The sequence below is a fragment of the Mastacembelus armatus genome, chromosome 10 (genome assembly GCF_900324485.2).
Source record: "Mastacembelus armatus chromosome 10, fMasArm1.2, whole genome shotgun sequence".
In the NCBI taxonomy this organism is placed as follows: Eukaryota; Metazoa; Chordata; class Actinopteri; order Synbranchiformes; family Mastacembelidae; genus Mastacembelus; species Mastacembelus armatus.
Genome location: NC_046642.1, coordinates 6,261,865 through 6,275,980, shown reverse-complemented (window position 1 = coordinate 6,275,980; position 14,116 = coordinate 6,261,865). Strand labels below are relative to the sequence as shown.

The 14,116-nt window shown below is 39.0% G+C and overlaps 1 protein-coding gene across 5 annotated transcripts in view; it reads right to left on the bottom strand.

Moving 5' to 3' along the window:
* Positions 1–1,249: 1,249 nt before the first annotated feature.
* The window catches only part of fam13b (family with sequence similarity 13 member B), a 61,043-nt gene continuing 48,176 nt past the window's right edge, over positions 1,250–14,116 (bottom strand). For 3 of the 5 annotated variants that reach the window (XM_026331105.1, XM_026331108.1, XM_026331106.1), the window contains 13 exons: positions 13,914–13,971; positions 13,559–13,685; positions 12,562–12,633; positions 11,811–12,084; positions 11,516–11,657; positions 10,716–10,797; positions 9,839–10,018; positions 8,684–8,898; positions 7,914–7,997; positions 7,735–7,830; positions 7,066–7,439; positions 6,191–6,292; positions 1,250–5,580 (listed from right to left, as the gene is read on the bottom strand). In XM_026331105.1, the coding sequence (XP_026186890.1) occupies positions 5,457–5,580; positions 6,191–6,292; positions 7,066–7,439; positions 7,735–7,830; positions 7,914–7,997; positions 8,684–8,898; positions 9,839–10,018; positions 10,716–10,797; positions 11,516–11,657; positions 11,811–12,084; positions 12,562–12,633; positions 13,559–13,685; positions 13,914–13,971 (1,930 nt within the window). In that variant the 3' untranslated portion in view covers positions 1,250–5,456. The remainder of the gene's footprint in view (positions 5,581–6,190; positions 6,293–7,065; positions 7,440–7,734; positions 7,831–7,913; positions 7,998–8,683; positions 8,899–9,838; positions 10,019–10,715; positions 10,798–11,515; positions 11,658–11,810; positions 12,085–12,561; positions 12,634–13,558; positions 13,686–13,913; positions 13,972–14,116) is intronic. The other 2 variants (XM_026331107.1, XM_026331109.1) reach the window with 2 other exon arrangements.

Genomic DNA, 14,116 nt, shown 5'->3' with positions numbered 1-14,116 from the left:
AACGTGCATGAAGTGAAAGTGGCTTCAGTTGTTATTTACGGGATTGTTTCCGTCTAAAACCCTGTAGAAACCTTCCCCACCTGCATAGACCCTTAGTGTCGTTTATCAGAGAATAGGTTCACTGATTTATGTTGTAAAAAACGTTTCATCTGACCAATAAGAAACTTCATCCACTTTTTAACTCGTCCTGGTCTGAATGTGCGAAAACGTCACGAAATTCTCCTTCATGTGTTTTCACGTGTTTGAAAGTAACTAAATATATTTACTGCAGTAATTCTGAGATACTTTTACTTACTTTAGTGTTTCTGTTTCCTGTATTTTTACTCCACTTCAGTCCAGAGAGAATTTAGTACTTTTTATCCCAGTACATTTATATGACAACTTTACAGATTCATGTTAATACTAAATAACTGTAGTGCAGTAAAATGCGCAATATTTCACTCTGATATAGATATACCTAAGTACAGTAATTAGTAAGTATACTTAGGTACTCTCCACTTACGTTTGCGTCTGTCATATTTACTTTTATTTTCTAGTGTCCATTAGATGGCAGTAGTTCCAAGTATTTATTTCTTTACTGAATATTGTTAGGGTGGAAAAATAACGTGATAATGATCAATATAAGAAACACTGTTATAGACGTTTTAGTGATTATTACATTCAATAATAATATAATAATAATTATTATTGTTGAATAATAATAATAATAATAATTAATATTATTATTACTATTATTATTATTAGTCAGAAGGATTTTCTGAGTTGAAAAACCAAACTTTTGTCACATTCTCGCTGGTAGAAATCAGCCCAGATTTTTCAGCAAAGGAAAATAGAGGCTGCATTTTAAAAATGACATTTTAATTGTGTCTCAACAACAGAAAGTGTCCTACACTGGCAGGTTTATTTATGAAGAACTTACTAATACTTTTGGGATTTAATGGACTTATCACCATTTGTGTTTTATGTCTCTGCATGTTTTATTTCAAAGCTGCAACTAATTATTTTCAAGAGTTATAACCTGTTAGTTATTTTATCGTTATTAATCATTATTATTGGAAACTTTCAAGTAGTCAAAGACACAAAAATGGTTAAAAATACATTTTTGCTTTAAAATATAATGTTTTCAAATATATTTTGTCAGTGCATCTATAATTTATTTAACATTTATTTCTAAAGAGTTTTTTTCTCTTTACACCACATCCTGTTTTATTTGTCGTTATTTTCCTCCTGAACAAAAGAATAAACGATGTGGCAAGCAGGTCAGGTTTTTATTTTCATGTGTAAATGTTTCACGGATTGTATTTTCTCATCCTTTCATTAATGAAGAAACAGAAAAAAAAATTCACAAAGTTAGAAAACATTTTTAGATACATACGTACACACTATATTAATGTGAGAAATCACAGTATCACATGTAGGTCATGTTTACAGCTTGTCCCTCCTGAGGTCGTCTCTGGCCAGAGGGATTTATAACAAAATTCACTGTCAAGGACGTTATGAAGCTCATACATTTAAACAGGGCTGGAGTCTAAATGTAACAGTTCAGTCTGTGAACAGACCAGAAATCCAAACACTGCTGGCACTAACTAGTTTCCTCAGCTCAGGTTTTACCACTCTTAAATACATAAAGTGTCTGTGTGTGTGTCTGTGTCTGTCTCAGCTTTTCCAGCTAAACTGATCATTTGTTGGTCATTTCCAGGAGGAGCAGTACCCTGTGGGACGTCTTTGACAGTGACTTCTGCTACAAATCCTGGCCTGTGTGAAACAACCATGCATGTTGGATGGGTAAGTGTGAGATGGATCGAACTGTACACAGACAGAATACATTTCCAGTTTACACCTTGTGAATTTTACCAGTCTGTTGTCGGCACAACGTAAAGCAGGCCAGCTGTCCAACCTTTTTACACAAGGAAAGTAAAAACTCAGAAGTCCATCAGAAATTGATAAAACTTTTTAACTTGGATAAAAACATTCCTGTTTTTATCTGTCATTGGCTTTTCAGCCCCTGCTCACCTACTTGTTAAAAAAATGCATTTTTGCATGCATGCGTTTCAGCAGTGCCAAAATGAGCGCTATGCCAACAACAGTGGTTAAAACACACGATGTATGCAGAGAATGTTTGACTATGTCAATCAGGCTGAAAATGATTAGACAAGACAAAAAAAAAAAAAAAAAATCAAGTACTTCAAATATCCACAGTTCTCAAACTGATGGCCTGATACTGTTAAAACCTCCACACAGACTTTAATTATTGCTGCTTCTTCATGGCACAAATAATAGAAACAATACATAGTTTTTCGTACTATTATGTCCTTGTTTGCCATGCAAGCTCTCTACAGTACTGCTTCTGTTTTAGCTTATATTACACAGAGCCAGAAAAGAAATCAGAAAACAGAGCAGGTTCATGTTTGATAAGCCACACACAGTGCCAGACTAACATCTACAGCTGGTACTATAGTTAGTGAGTAGATACAAAAAGACTTTTATTCTCATTATCTCACAAAATCATGGATATGATAGTAATAGCAATATTTATAATAAACAAACACATCTTCAGGGCATAACAAATATAATGAACCAAAGGGGACTGAACATAATGTTTGAAATAATTTAAACATTTCAGAGTCATTCCTTTGGGTGCTTTTTATGTACAGTAAATATTCATATTTGTATAGAAGTAGTGCTTCATTTTTAAAAAATATAAATGAAATAACATAAAAGGGCTGCATTCTATGAATGCTGTGCAAATAAGTTAAAAAAAAAAAAATCAAACTATCTTTTACAATCCCAACAAACATGATGCACATAACCAAGGTTTGATTCTATTCAAACCTTGGATGTCAAAGCATAACATCCAATGTTGACAGACAAAAGACTGCAAGCAACTTTAATTCTGGCAGATCACGTATAGACAGAAAAGTGCACATGTTGTCTTCTCCAACGTCCCACAATCAGTCAGGTTCTTACAGTAAAACATCGCCCCGTTTGCTAACTTTCCAGCTAAAGCCAAACTCTAGCCACTGTGTCCTCATCCCATGTTTCAGGTCTCACTGTGACATCTAAAGTCTTGTCTGACACAAGACGACATGGCCCCTACAAAGAAGAAAAATGAAGAGGACAAACTCACTGGTAGGACTTAAAACATCAAACTGGGCTTTCTTCTCTTGACCTGCCTCATTTTACCTGCCAGCAGGAAATGAAACCAACACAGAGGTTGTGTTGTTTATCCCGCTCTCAGTATTGTGGACATCGTGTTAACGTATTAATCACACCTTCAGCACTGACTGGAAAACAACATCATCAGGAGGGCAATTTATCACTTGCTTCAGTGTTTAACGTCAGTGCTGGCAGCGTTGGCAACTCATCAATACAATTACAACCTTTAAAGCTACAATCAAATTTGAACCCAAGGACCAATGCAGATGAGTTCTGGAGTATTTCAACAGCAGCTACACAGCAACTTGCTTACTGCATCCCCACCTCAAAAAACAAACATGGTCAATCTCCTACTGCCTGTGACCAATATGCCACCACGTTTCTCACCCATAATCCTTTAGGACCTGCCACACTTTCATACAGGAAATGGAACAAATGACCAGACAACTGAAAAACAAGATACAAGTCAACAATCAGACGTACAGCAGTATCCTTCTCATAGCAAGTGGGACTGTTTCCTATGAGTATCTTCTGTCTAATGCTGCTGTTCAGTGCTGCTAAAATATAATCAAAAACACAGGACTTCAAAACTTGGATGTCTCAGCTGATGACACAATGAATCTGCTTTTTTTTTTTTTTCTTTTTCTTTTTGCAAGAGGCTCATAGGAAGCAACATTCAGAATATGCCAACTGAACGTTCCTCTTCCTGACAAATATTGGCCAAATCAGAACACAAAGTAGGAGAACATGCTGAAGAACAACCTTTACAACAACTCTAAAGTCCTACTGGGAGTTAAGACTTTTTTTTTTTTTTTGCCCATTTTACCTCAAAATACAAATATTTTGCTTAATTCAACGTGAACAGTGTTAAATTATGAACACATCCAAATGTATTTTTAAACTCTGTGAATTAAAATCAGTCAAGAGGTGAAGCACCCAGGATGTGAGGATGTTAAAGGAAGTTCTACTGACAGAGTAAAATAATCAGTTTAAGAAACTGTGTCTCCCTGAAGAGGTGTGAGAGAGACTTTCATGCTGAAATGTCCCAAACAAACAGTGTCTTGGTTGAAGAGCGTGTAAAATGTCAGTCCTTGAGCCGTCCGACAGGAGTCCTCTGCACGAGGGGCAAAAAAACACAAAGGTCGACAAAACAAAAGTTCCTGAAATGAAAAGTCAGAACTTTTTTTCTCCATTGAGACACAAGACAAGTGCAAAGTTGCAAGACAAGTCGGTGGGAGAAGGTACAGTGAATTTAAACTGCAGCCGTGTTTTAGATATGTGGTCAGATGAGGCAGCAGAGATCTGATTGAGTTTAAATGGTGGCTGTGCTGCATTCATGTCATTGTAAAATAACTAATATTTACAGCGTGCTTTATGGTGGGTAAACTAGAGAAAACATGGTGGGCAAAAGAAAGACTGAGTTCTCACTAACAGCTGTAGTTGAATCTATAGACTGATTTATTTTAATTAATTTTGATGAAAATGCTTAAAAATGCCAGATTTTTCTGAGCTTGGTTTGCTGTAAAATCTTAAACACAAGTCTTCACTAATAAGGTTTTCTAGTCAAATAGTAGTAGCACTTTAAAAGTCAATTTAGAACATTTGTCTTTATTATCAGACTTGTGGCAGAAAAGTAAATCTATTAAAAGTATTTGAGATGTAATTCCTTTCTGCATTGAAACCACATGTAACTAATGCTACTTACTTCTTTTTCTTGACAGTAGATGGGGAAATTCCCAACCATAGTGCTAATACTGATACTAGTAACAACCAGTTGCACTCTGCATGAATGTGATACACAGTACACAAGCCCATCTGTGCCTGGTTTGTTTGACCAGTCACAGATATAGTGAATATTTTCTATGCCATGAGAAAATACTGTGGAACTCAACCTTTACTTTGGTTCCTGTCACCAGAATATTATGGAAATGTCTCCTGCTTTTGGGAAGGTCTGTAACACAGACCACACAGAGTTCAATAGTTCAGTTCTAACTAATGCCTGAATTCTGACCTACTGAATGACATAGTGTAACTTTGAACCAGCAAGTCACTCTAATTTAGTTTTATCATGACATGACTGCAGCATACCAAGTGTTGTCATGAAGTCTGACTCAAAGTCGAACTTGTCTCGATGTTGACTTCCTGGGAAGTCTTGATGGGGTGACTGTTGTTGGCTGGAGTGTCTGTTAAACCCTCCCAGGTGCGATGATGTCTGGCAGACTGATGGACGCCCTGGGCGGGTCCTCGCAGCAGTGATCACAGCTGTCGTGTGCAGTGATAGCAGGTGTGTGAGGGAGAATCTAGATGGACTTGGAGGAATCCTGTTTGCTGATGAGGACTTCAAGGAGGCGGAGTTTGGCCTTGATCCTCTTGTACTCTCTGTACTCCTCCAGCATCGGCACCCGGTCCTCCTTCTGTACGTTCCTACAGCAGAAGAGCGAGAGGAGAATTAGCTGCTTTAGTCCTAAATCTGCTCTTTTAGCTTCAACCCAGAGCTGAGCATGTGGACTTCTAGATAAAACAGTCCCACTGGTCATCAGCAGACCAACCTCAGCCGGGTGTCTGACCTATTGTGAGGCTTTAGCAGTCGATTGTGACAGATGGGTGTTACTGTGTCTACTTTTCTCAAGTTCCTGTCTGCCCTAATTACTGCTAAGTTAATGTATTGTATGACGCATCAATCAGCAGCTAAGTGGATGAGACACATCTCATTATCAATGCAGTTACTAGATGTCAGTTTAAACAGTCACCTAAAGGCCTGATATCTTTAGGTTTATTTGTGTAGCACCTATTACAACAAGGCAAATGCTTTACTTGCAGCATTTATGACCAGATATAAAAGAGCATAAGATTGGAAAATAAAAATGTAATAGCTCCTTCTGACATTAGTGGAGGTTCTAATCTGACTTTGTGTTGGACACACTTGAATGGCTCATTGTTTGCAAACAAATGACAGGTTTTTGTTGCTAAGACAACTGGATTTTGCCTTGCTTAAATAAATTAGGTTTGTTTTGAGTGTCGCTCTCCCACCTACCTTCCATTATGTTGATAAAAATCCTCCTCAAACTCTCTGATGGTCTTCCTCAATTTCTTCTTCTCTGCTCTTGCTTTCCACAGCTGTTCCAGCAGCTCTGGCCTGGAAGATGATGGGACACATGAGGACAAAGTTACAGTTATACACTGCCATGATACAAGTACTCGTCTGTCTGACAGGACAGGTACGCTTGCTTCTATTTTAATAACACAGGCAGCATAACAATTCATGTTCATGGGTCTGTAGAGAGTAAAACATGAGACAAGTCTATTTTAGACACAATTTAAATACTTGATATGGCTTTACTGACAGAAACCATTGGACTGGACTCAACAAATTGAGTCCAGAGAGAAAAGGGGGACAGGGAGTGAACTGTGGCGACGTGAGGGATCAACCGTCAGGATCATTACAGGTAAGACACATGAGCTGAGAAAACTTTACACTGTTGTTACAGTAACTCATTTCCCATTGTATTGAACGAAAAAGTGTGTCCAACCATTTGAATTTGTGTAACTCTTCCCTACTGTCGGACACAGATGGTAAAGAAAATACAGTTCACTACCTTTTTATTATGGAGGTTTATTCCTATCTTTCCTATCTCACCTTCTCTATTAACTCCCCTGACGCTTTGGAAACATGGCTTAGGCAAAACAGTGCATAAGCCTGTTAAATTTAAACTACATAGATCATGATGGTCTCATGGGTAAATGAATGCCAAAAAAAAAAAAAAACCTAATCTGGATTAGCGAGTGCAGACTTTAGCATGACCTATTACTGAGGATGGACACAATTGAGAACAACATGTATGTGTGGTATGGTGTGTTTAAGAGGATGCATGTTAACTGTGTGTTTTCACGTGTGTTTTTGTTTCTCACATGGACGATGCATTGGAGCTGGAGAGTCGCAGGTCCAGTGCCAGCCTCCCTGACCCCTCCTCCAGCTTGGCTCTCATTGGACAGTTTCCCTGTCTGTCAGGTTGGTTCTGGCTCCTTGCTGGTCCGTCAGTGGGGGACACAAGGTCCACAGCCATGATGACCTCTGAGCTCTGCATCTCCCCGCCGCTGCTCTCTCCCTCCTCCTCTTCTTCCTCTTCCTCCTCATCCCTCTCTTCCTCCCTGTCATCTTGTTCTCCTCCTCCTCCCTGACGCTCATCATCCTCTTCTTCTTTGATCTCCTCCCAGAAATGTGCGGTTTCACCCTCAATGATTGGCTGGAGGGTTTGACTCCGCCTCTTGCTGGAGGGGGACACCTGTGGGGGAGGGGTGGGGGGTGACTGTTTATCACTGTTTATCACTGAAGACTGATTAGAAATTAGAAATAGTGTAACAGCTTCCAAAATATAAGTCAACACACTTAAATGGTTTCAGAAACACTGTTACAACTGTCATGGTGGTGCTGAGCTGCTGTTGCTGACCAGACACAGTTCGTAAAAGAGAACATGATGTTTTATTAACAGTGCTTCTAACTTACATTAACTTTGATTATTAATGAACATGCTGCTTGCATCCTATACTAATTAGAAATTTGTTATTTTCTGCACTCACTGTGATAGGCGTGATGCTGACTCTGGTGAGCATCTGTTTGACCAGTCTGTAGCGATCATACAGAGGCTTCACCACCAGACGCTCCTCTCTGGTGACCTGGAAAAGAAAAGTTAGCAAAGGTTTTAAAGTGTGTTCTGTTAAATGAAATCCGGTCAGGATTTGTGCCGTTAGTGACTCACAGGTCGACCGTGCAGGCCTTCATAGTGCAGCAGGTTTTTCTGTAAGACTGTTTTCTCACAGAACAACTGCTCCTTGGTCATCTTCTATACAAACACAGACAAGACATGGTTAATCATATACAGCTTTTTTTTTTTTGTTTTTTTTTTTTCCCCCACCACAAAAGTTTAAGTGTAATAATGTTTGAGATCCTCTAATAAATGTTTTTTCTGTGATTCCTGCTACATAGTGGCTTCTCCCATATATGCTTTTCATGTTTTCTCTCAACATTTCTAATGCTAAAATGGACACTACACCCGATTAAAACTAATAAAACAATTTAGCGATAAATCTGTCATGTAGCAGATAATGGTCTGTTTTTAAATGGTTTGTCCTTCTCGTTGAGGCTGTTGCTCTTGAATAGTACTGCATTATACATGCAAGTGTTCCTGTCAAGTGTTTTCCTACTGCCTTTATCTAATACGCCATTTTTCTTAATTCTATCAATTTTTAAACTTAGCAACAATTTTATTAGACTTGTTTGTCTCATTAAAGAAGTTTTTATAAATTTTTTTTAATGCACTTTGTTTTCATGCTTTTCTTGCATTATTTAATTTTTTGTGTGTGACAATATGCTACACAAACCTCCCTTGCCTTTCACACTGAATTTAGATTTTAATTTAAAATTTTGATCTTAAATTCATACAGATTGTGCCTGAGTTCCATTTCCATAACTGCTCTGTGAGAAAAGGTCTCTAACAGGTCCAGCTCCTGGTAAAACCCCATTACTCACCTTGATGTCTTCAGGCCAGCCGTCTTCCTGTCTCTTCCCTTTGACTCTGCGCTGGATCAGCTCCAGTGTTTCCTCCTTGGTGGGATGTTGACCCTTGACCTCTGCTGCTTCATCGTAAGAACCTTGATCCAGCGTGGAGCCAAAACTCTTGGGCAGGGTGTTGCTCCGGGGACGAGTCTGAGGGCCAAGTTCACTCTCTGCATGTTGCTTGGCATCTGGGGAATGTGGGATTAAATGGTGAGGAAAGAGAACATGGAGAAAATCTTCAGCAGCATATAAAACATCTCTGACCTGATGATCAGACATGCACAAGTTTTACCAGACAGCTGCTGTAGTTACCATGGGCCGATCACAATATAAGGACACAAACATGCTTGGACATCACGCACAACACCACACCAAGAAAGGACCCAAATAAAGCAAGCAACATTTCCTAAACATTTTTTTCAAGTAGAGCTTGTCTGTACAATACTTGATTAAAAGATCTGAGACAAAGTGATGGTGGATGAATTACATATACTCCAACAGATGCTGTCTGCATCCAGCTGCACAAAAAGAATCTGCAGTAGCACCTTTTAAAGCTCAGTAATTCATATTTGTTTGTAAAAAAGCTAGCTGGTTACCCTTTTTTCCAATATTTATGCTAAGCTATGCTAACAGCTTCTAGCTCTAGCTTCTCACACACACACACACATTAAACATCAAAAAGAATTTCATTTAACATTTTTTTAAAACAATTGTTCACTTATATTCTATGCCTACACATCTCAGCAAAGGCTTTTTTCAATGATCTGCAAGATTGTGATGCTAATTTTAAATCATGTTTGTATATTTGTGTTCGTCTTTTCTAGCTTTAGAAATGATTCTGTTTTGTGACTGGGCAGTTTGAAAATGAGATCTTTCAACTGGCTTCCCCTGCCGAAATAAAAGCTGAAAAAAATGTTTAACAGCAAAACACTCAAACTGGAATTCTCTTCCTCACATAATTTTCTACTTTTCTACCAAAGCTGTAATAAAATATCCAATAATATGCAGACATGCTATTTCAACACAACATACAGAAACAAAGAAGCAAGATGCTCTCACAGTGATGCCTCATTGTGAAGGTCAGTAGTGTTTATGTTAATGTCTACTTACTGAGGGATTGGTACTTACTGAGGAGAAACGGTCTAGAGCTCAGGCCTGAGTAGGGGTGGAGTGGGGGGGTGAGTGTGTGATGGGGAGGTGAGCAGATAGAGGAGGAGTCGGGAGGGGAGGGAACATGGTGGCGTCTGTGTGAATGGAGCAAAGCCTGGTGCCTCAGCGTGCTTCTGGGTAAAAGGTGGTGCTGGCGTCCTGGTTGGCCGATCAGTCAATCAATCAATCAATTGGTCGTTGTGCGATAGAAGGAGGAGGGAGGAAAGTGGAAAGCAGGTGCTCGCGTTATTGTTTTTCAATTTTGATTTGAAACAGAGAAATGTTTCGGCCACTGTGTTCTCTGAAAAGGAAAGCTGTCACCTCACAGAGAGGAGGTGGACGTGTGTCGTGGTTTGTTCAGTATGTGAACAGTGTAGAGGGGAAGAAACAATTCAAAGTGTAGAAAAGAATGGATAGAAAATACATTGGATACACCAGATATATCCTGGTTGGGCTCACGCACAAGAACCCCAGTTCACCAAAAACTAAAGGTTCTCCTTTTTATTAGATCTTTTTGAAATATCCAAATATTTTGTAAAATGTTTGAACTACACTGTTCACCGTACTGAACTCACCCTCCAGGTAATGAATGTGGGTTCACAAGGACGTACCAGCACATTGGAGGGTGGGAGTCACGCATGTGAGAGCGGTGTCAAAACCTGATCTGTGCATGTCTTGTGTTGAACCAGCATACATGTGATTGTGTTAAAAAGGTCAAAGGTTAAGAGTGGAGGGGGGGGGGGGGGGGGGGTTAAGCTGTCCAGCATGGAACAGGATGGTACACAGTCACTCTAACCCCAACACACACGCATACACAAACACACACATTCACAGGAGAAAGAGCAGACGGTTCTACCTTTAATCTGCCTGCGGATCTTGGTGAGGTCGGTCATCCATTTGAGGACTTTGGGGTTAGCTGCCTTGTCACCATGAGAGGGCTGCAGAGAGATGAGGGGATGAGGAGGAAAGAAAGGACAGAGGATAATGTAGTGTTTTGGATGAAGGTCAGGACAATTGTGGGGGATTTCCGACTGCAATATGCAATTTGTGAACCCATTCAGCACTGTGTCAGGAATCCATTACAGATAAACCTAAATGTCCTCAGAGATTTACTGCTACTTCAAATTACAAAGGCTGTTTTTGTGTAGAAGTGGAAATTAATGTATCAAACCTCTTAATGTCTAATTTATTTACTAAACCTGAAGATCTGAAAAATACCTCCATCTCTTCGCTCACTGATTCTCATCCACCTCATCAGAGCCAATCAATCTAATGACTGGGGGTAGCTTGTTGATCCTGCCAGGATAATATGTTTGTCTCAAAAATGAAGCCATGCATGTCTTAACACACGTGGCTGGTACAATCAAACTGTGATTAGTTAATTAAACTGCTTATTGTTCTTTATGCTGACTGACCTCATTCATTTCTCTTGCTACTTTTCAATCAGCTAGGAGCAATCAAGTCAGGGGTTATGGTCCTCTGCTCAAATTACAACACACAAATGTGGTTTATATTTCAGGCTTTTCATTATTTAGTATCACATATTTATAGACAGGTGTGTCCCATCATAAACTCATATAAACACATGAAGAGAGAAGTAGAGAGATGGGAAAGTGCAGAACAACCAATATGACCCATTTTTGACTTTGTTATTACCTTGTAGTTCCTCTCCCTCTCAAACTGCTCTTCAAATTGTTTGATTTTCTTCTTTAGGTGCTGAAGCTTCTTGGTGAGTTGGTGGGTCACTGAATCCCCCCCTCTCATCCCCTCTTTGGAGCCAAATGATGCTCGCCGTGGTCTGGGAGTGATGCAGGATACAGAGATATGAATAAACTATCCAAAACACACTACAAAGAGACATCTGTGCTCAGACTTGGACAGGATAAGGTTTGATTGCACACAAAAACCCATGAAAAGAGTTAAGCAACACTGCAGGACTTCCATGTCTCACCTCTGTGCTTTGGTGGGTGAGGTGGCGTCCGGGTCCTGCTGGAGGAATCGTTGGGCACTGTGTGCTCCAAAGTCAAGAAAGCGTCGAGCCAGGAGGTGAGGGTGGGAGCGAGAAGAGGAAGGGGAGGGCTCCTGCCCCCCCTCCCCTTCATCGTCCTCCTCGTACTCCTCCAGGGGCAACGGGGGGAGAGGAACCATGCGACCGGCCAAAGGGGAGAGCTGTGCCTCTCCACTCTCATTGTCGTCCTGCCAGGATTTGTAAGCAGGGACGGGGTCTGGCGAAAAGAAGAAAAATATAAAAGACAGAGTCAGAGAAATACATATCAATACATTTAACACTAAACAAGTACCCGGCTCATAACTCCTAGCAGGAGTCAGTACTGTCAGCATTAATCTAAGCAGCTGATTTGAGGGAAAAAGGGGAGAGTGGCGAGGGAAGATAAAAAGCTAAGGGGTAAATTCAAAATCAAAGGTGTCCTGATCTCTCCAGTAGCCCTGCAGGAGGAGGGGGAAGCAAAGATGAGAGGAAGTACAATGCCCAGCAGTTGTCCTTACCAAATCTGATGGAAGAAAGAGTAATTTACATGCAGAGATTTATTGATGATCAGTATCACATAAGCAGATTTTACAAAAGTGACAATGTTTTAATGAAGTTTCCCAACCTGTCAAATACACAACCAGAAAAAGTGAAAGGATGTAGGATGGATAGATGTCTTTTTGGTGGATGTCAAGGCAGATATGAAACTACTTACCTTGCCCTTCTCTTTGTAGATGCATACATGAGAAATCTATGGGAGGGAGATGGAGATGGGAGGTGGGTGACGCTGTTTGGATGGAAGGACAAGACGAAAAAACAAGAGAGGAGGGACAGCAGAGAAAAGGGAACAGCTTGGTTATAAGAATCACCAGCATCCACTCAGTGTATGAACACGTGTTTGATACAACTGTAAACTAATGATATGCAAATATGCAAAATATTTTCTCTAAATCACACTGAATATTTAGCAGAATTCACAGTTTTTTTTCTAACAAATTACAGAGATGCTGACAAATCATTTGACAAAAAAAATCTATTAACATTTTGAATTATCCCAAACAACAGAGAAAATTTGTTAAGAATGGAACAAAGAACTCAAATTTTCATATTTAGTATCTAAATCTGTGACTGCCTGAAAGTCAATTTTGTAGAACGGTTTTTCTCATTGTTGATACATTTCGATTAATCCATATATCACTTTCTCTATGAAATATCAAAAACAATAGAAATAACACTTGATATAATTTCCTACAGGCAAAGAGACATTCAATTATTACAGGCATTAAATTATCACTTTTGAGAAGCTAAATGATGAAATCTCTGTGAATTTTGCATAAAAATGACTAAAACAATTATTTGATAATTAAAATAATCAAAAATCATTTTCTTTCAATCAACCAATCGATTAATCAAATATGAAACGGTTTTCTTTTTACATGACTAAAAATCTATTTGAGACAACATTACAAGTGATTCTTCGCTAAAAGCAAATATTGTAATTCTCACTTTAATGTTTTATCCCTTGAATTCCATGTGTTTAGGTAAATTCATGATTAAATAAATTAGAAATTTAAATTAGATAATGTAGAGATCTCTGACAAACCTGTACTTTGTCCAGTATTAGTTCAAATTACTTAACACAAAATCTCCAATATCCTAAATTAAAATAGAAATAGAGTCTGCTGCTATTGCTGAGACAAGGAGATTCCCACCTTCCCATTGGTTGTCAGGAAAGAGCTGGAGGTGGACGTGGCCAGAGTTTGGTTGGCATGGTGACAAGTGGTTTGTGTTGGTCTCGCTGGTGTTGGCGTTCTGATCACAGCGGCAAGAATCTGAGTCCTGGAGGAAGAGAAAGAGAAAGAGAGCTGGGTTTAAGGATGAAGAGAAGAGAAATGAAAATGATGGTACAATGACAGGAAGAGAAAGATATTTACAGTGGCAAAAACATTCAGTAAATACAGCAGACAGACGTAAAAATGTAAAGGGATATTTTGGTATGTTGTACAGACACAAAATGATAACACTTGGGAGAAACACAATAATAAATCTTCACATATTGCTACTTACACAGCTTAAAGGATCAATCTGCTCCATGGTGTCACAGGGTTGATTGTCCTGCCTAAAACTGAAGATAGGAAAAGTAAAATGTACTATATAATAGGTACACTAAAAGAAACAAACATTCATTCTAACAGGTATAAATACATTCATTCTTATGAATGTATGTATTCTTAAATTGAAAGTTTATGGGCATCAAATATTTTGTATCT